The 5000-nt window shown below is 46.7% G+C and overlaps 1 protein-coding gene across 2 annotated transcripts in view; it reads right to left on the bottom strand.

The window, feature by feature from the left end:
• Nucleotides 1-5000, bottom strand: part of klhl5 (kelch-like family member 5) — a 34494-nt gene that overhangs the window by 19801 nt on the left and 9693 nt on the right. For both annotated transcript variants that reach the window (XM_056585807.1, XM_056585806.1), the window contains exons 3-4: nt 3639-3775; nt 2761-2957 (exon numbers count right to left, since the gene is read on the bottom strand). In XM_056585807.1, coding sequence (XP_056441782.1) covers nt 2761-2957; nt 3639-3775 — 334 coding nt within the window. The remainder of the gene's footprint in view (nt 1-2760; nt 2958-3638; nt 3776-5000) is intronic.

The following is a 5000-nucleotide window of genomic DNA, read 5'->3' as shown; positions in this document are numbered from 1 at the left end:
AAGTTAAGGCAGGATGTAGAAGATTGTCTGACACCAATCAACAGTGGGAAGGGAGAAAACAGCTCCACATGTTTTGTTACCACACATTTGATCTCAGGTGGCGGACTGCAATGTAACCCATCATACTCCAACAGGCTGAACGCTGTGCAATGGCTGTATGCCTGGTTCCAACAGGCCTGTGATGTTAATGCATAAAGCAAGGGGCGGAGTTCCGCCCTGTTTCCTGTTACCGTACGCAGCGAGAGGTGGTCTCACAAGAGAGTATCTCTGTCCATTGTGAGACAGCCTCTACTATTTCCATTGATATGCTCTGTGCTTTCCAGCTGAAGCTGCCCTGGACTCCTGCAGACTTATTTATTGACTTCTACGTACTAGCACCCAGAGCTCTATAGCGACACACAGAACTAGAGTTGACTAATACAACTAAGTGGCTTTCCATCCCAGTACGGGCAGAACGGTTTCTAGGCTTGAGTCCCCATGCATGTGAATGAAAACAAGCACAAATAAAGCCACCACTCCTTCCACATAATTACCCAGGATTACAGCTCAATATTAATCCACTTAGAGGAAGAGAGAGAGAGGGAGAGAAAGAGAGAGAAAAACAAATAGTGAGAGAGAGGGCAATATAAATTAAATCCTTTGAAACTAACTCGGTATATGAACGTAAAGTGATCGGAACGAAGCGCAAACAAATTAGAGAAAACAGAAGGAGAGTAGACAAAGGATGTTATGATAACTGTAATGCATTTCCTTTGTATAGCGCTCTTCAAAATACTCTCTATAGCAAGTATAAACCCACATAATAAAAACGTGAAAAAACGCGGCTAGCAATAGCTATCAATTACAATAAAATGGGTTCATAATTGGTACAGAAAGACGAGCCAATGTGACAACATGCAATCAGAGAACAAAGAAAGGAAGCAACGGAATAGTACAGAATAACAATTGAGCGGCTGAGGCTGCTTTTTTCACGGTCACCATAGCAACCCCCCGCACAGAAACATAGTAAGTATGGTGATAATGGGGTATTGAGTCGATCTGGAGGCAAAGACCAACAAGAGGTTGTTAGGGAAAGATCCATGTGCATGAAGCGAACGTCAACCGCCTAATGATGCCTGAGAGAGGTGTAGGCGGAGCGGGAGGAACGAGGGCAAGTCAAGGAACAGAAGACTTTGTGTCCGCCTGGAATACTTTGTACGTGAGCCCTGTGTGTGTGTGTGTGTGTGTGTGTGTGTGTGTGTGTGTGTGTGTGTGTGTGTGTGTGTGTGTGTGTGTGTGTCTGTCTCTGTCTGTCTGTCTGTCTGTCTGTCTGTCTGTCTGTCTGTCTGTCTGTGTCTCTATTTCTGTCTGTGTGTGTATATGTGTAAGTGTGTGTGAACAGCATATGCGCATTAGAGCTGATTAATACTGCGTTATGAGGCTGAATGTGCTTTGGATTTCGGTTATTGTCGGTAATCAAATCTCCCACATTGCTCATGGTTGCTGCTCCAGTTGTTTTGTTCTCATGATATGATATTGGTTTAAATGTCCATGCATTTCGGCACATTGAAAAACCTTTCTCAAGGTCAATGTTTACACAATGTAGGAGACGTTGGTTACATTGTGCGGCAATGTGTTTCCATGGTGAAGATCACACTCAATATTCCACATATTTGATGTTGCAGTGACAATCTTCACACATTTATTTAAGTCAGTCCAAGTTGCTGTAGTGGTAAGGTCATTTATTAGTAATGAAATATATTAGTGAGGGAAATGGGTTGTTGAATTTTGACCAAATTTCTGATCAATCAAGGCATCTCTTCCCTGATTGGTTCAGTGAATCCGAGGGAGGAGTGAGGGAGATCTCATTCTCACAGTATGAAACCAGTCTCGGTATTAAAAAATCAATTTCAAGGTGCAGCACACTACTTAATCACACAACTTAATTTAATTTAATTTCATTTAGACTTCACGTTATTCCTATACCTCTCACTTCAGGGGCCTATAAAAGGCTCGACAGGTATTTCCTTAAATGTAATTATTTGTGATTCACACAGACTTTAGCACTCATCATTACACTAATATGTTGGGCTACGTCCTCCCCATCAGGGTATTTCGGCACAATAAGCATAAAACCCATTAACAGTACTTTTTGGACACTGCATTATAAAACTGATAGTGGACGTTCCCATATGACAACGAGGTCATACTGGCTCTCTGTAGACGTCAGCTGCTACTCTTCCACCTCAGTAACATCTCACGCCTTCGTCCCTTTCTGATGGTCACAAAAGCTCCAGCGCTCAATCATGCTCCTATCAGGAACCCTCTTGCCTGGCTCCTGACGCCATGACCTCCACCCTCACACCGCTCCACTGGCTCCCTGTTAAACAACGGATCACTTCCACATCCTACCCCTCAACTACAAGGCACTGCACTGTCTAGCCTCAATCCACCTCTCTGAACCGCCTCACCCACACACCTCACCCACACAACTCACCCACACACCTCACCCACACACCTCACCGGAAACTCTGGGATCAAAAGACTGCCTGGAAAACCCCCCTCTTAAAAAAGGCTAAAGAATTAAATTTTGCCTTTGTGTTTTCGAGTCAGAGTTTGTTTCCCATCCTTCAGCACCTTCCCTGTAATGTATCCTCGACTGACATAAAAGAGGCCTTCCAAAAACAAAGTACTATTATCATTATTATCATTATTACTGTTGTTCTGTGATCCCAGCAAAAGCTTCCCTTGCGGGTCAAGGGATTCGTACCCACAACCCACCATGGTGTAGGAGTGCGCGGCGCTCTGCAGGTCGCTGCAGCCCTGGGCGTCTGCGTAGGAGCGGATCCCCAGGCAGTTGGAGGGGTGGAGCTGGCGGACCAGGAAGGCGCAGCAGGCCTGCACCACACGGGGCAGCTGCAGCAGGCAGGAGGCCGACAGCAGGGACTCGATGGTGTCCTCCCTCAGCTCCAGGCGACCTGCGGCGCAACGGCGGATGAGTGACCCGGAGAGAGAGGCCCGAAGGCCTGTGTGTGTGCGTGGGATTGCGCTTGTTTTGTGTGTGTGTGTTTGTAGATGCATGTGTATGCGTGTAGGATTGCGTGTGTGCGTGTCCATGTGTGCCTGTAGTACTGTGAAATACCCACGACAAGATGTAATGTCATGCCCTTAAAGGATCATTGTGTCTTTCAGTACGGTAGGCTAGCGTAGTCAATAGAAGAGAGAAGCAAAGAGAAGAGAAGAGGAGTTGAGGAGAAAAGAGGAAGAGATAAGAGAGGAGAGGAGAGGAGAGGAGAGGTGAGGAGAGGAGAGGAGAGGAGAGGAGAGGAGAGGAGAGGAGAGGTGAGGAGAGGAGAGGAGAGGAGAGGAGAGGAGAGGAGAGGAGAGGAGAGGAGAGGAGAAAAGAGGAAGAGATAAGAGAGGAGAGGAGAGGAGAGGAGAGGAGAGGAGAGGAGAGGAGAGGGGAGGAGAGGAGAGGAAGGAGAGGAGAGGAGAGGTGAGGAGAGGAGAGGAGAGGAGAGGAGAGGAGAGGAGAGGAGAGGAGAGGAGAGGAAAAAAGGCAGGGAAGAAAAGAAAAGCAGAGAAAACAAAAAGTCTTCCTCTTTGACTGAAAAAGGAGAGAGGTTGTACTGATCCACATATGGGACTTGTATTGGTACCTGTGTAGGCGTACTGAACCAGCATCCACAATGCATCTGGATCCACGCCCTCCATCTTCACCTCCTCCTGCTTGGCCTCCAGCACGTCACTAGTGAACATGGCCGCAAAGTAGTCGGACACGGAGGAGAGGACCAGCCTGCGGGAGGGGGGGAGACCGGATCAGAAAGGAGGTCTGGGTCCACTGCAAGTCGCTCTGGATAAAAACCTCTGATGAATGAATGACAGGTGCTGCAGGTAATACTGAAGAACTCATTGAAGTGTGATTTGTTAGGAAGGACCAAACCATCTGTCAGCAATTAGTGAGAATATCTGCTTTGAGTTGACCGTGCGTGTTTCTGTAGGAGCCTGTTTAGTTTTAGACCACTCCTGGCTAATTTTTGGAATTGGGAGCCGATGGAGAGCAGCGAAAGCAACTGCTTGGATCAGAGAATTGCCGGTCAATCAAAGGTGCGTGAAAAGAAACACTTCTCAAGAGAGAAATGTTTGGATTGAAGGGCAGAAGCAAAATGTTACTTGGGTGCAGTTCAAAAAGTTGGCTCCTGTCAAATATTTGTTTTTGCTTAGGATGGTTCCTAACTAGGGGTGCAACGGATCATCATTGATCCGTGATCCGTTCGGATCATCTATTTCGGTTCGGCACACGCATGATCCGCGGATTGATTTATGAAAAAAAAAAAAAATTGCGCATGTTCAGTCCACACACAGCCGTAACCATTCCTGCTAGTTCCAGGGACAGAGCTACTTAACACGCTCTGGGTAAAAGTCTGCAACAGTTCCCTTTTCAATAAGCAAACAGTCCTATGGCTCGTTGTGATTTATTGTCCTCAGCGTACAACATGAAGAACAGTGGGCATGGAAAATAAAAGTAGGCTAGACTTCGGTGACTACTGTAACGATAACTGCTGCCTCCAGTGCTACGTCTGTTTCCATATACTCGCGCTGCCACACAAACCGGTCGCCTAGGTTACCACACAGACGTAACACGTAGCTGACATAGCGATTGCTAACATAAAGAAAAACACATCGAGCATGGCCACGCATTTACAGCGACATCACCCCGGTGTTTCACTGACAGGAGTGAAACCGAAAGCGGCTCAACAACCGCTCATCACCGCGGCATTTAAGCAGCCCCTTCTTCCACAATCAGACCGGGCTAAAGCAATCACAAACGCTATTTTTTTATTTTTTTTGCTGATCCGAAAAATGATCCAATCCGTGACTCTGATCCGCGGAACGATCCGAACCGTGAGTTTTTTGATCCGTTGCACCCCTATTCCTAACTGACCATCCTTTACGAAAGGAAAGGAGATAATGCCGTCCCACAATAATTAGTGGCCATCCACAAAACAAACTATCAGCCA

The sequence above is a fragment of the Gadus chalcogrammus genome, chromosome 3, assembly GCF_026213295.1.
Source record: "Gadus chalcogrammus isolate NIFS_2021 chromosome 3, NIFS_Gcha_1.0, whole genome shotgun sequence".
NCBI lineage: Eukaryota > Metazoa > Chordata > Actinopteri > Gadiformes > Gadidae > Gadus > Gadus chalcogrammus.
The sequence above is the reverse complement of the archived record's forward strand: the minus strand, read 5'-3'. Positions and strand labels throughout refer to the sequence as shown.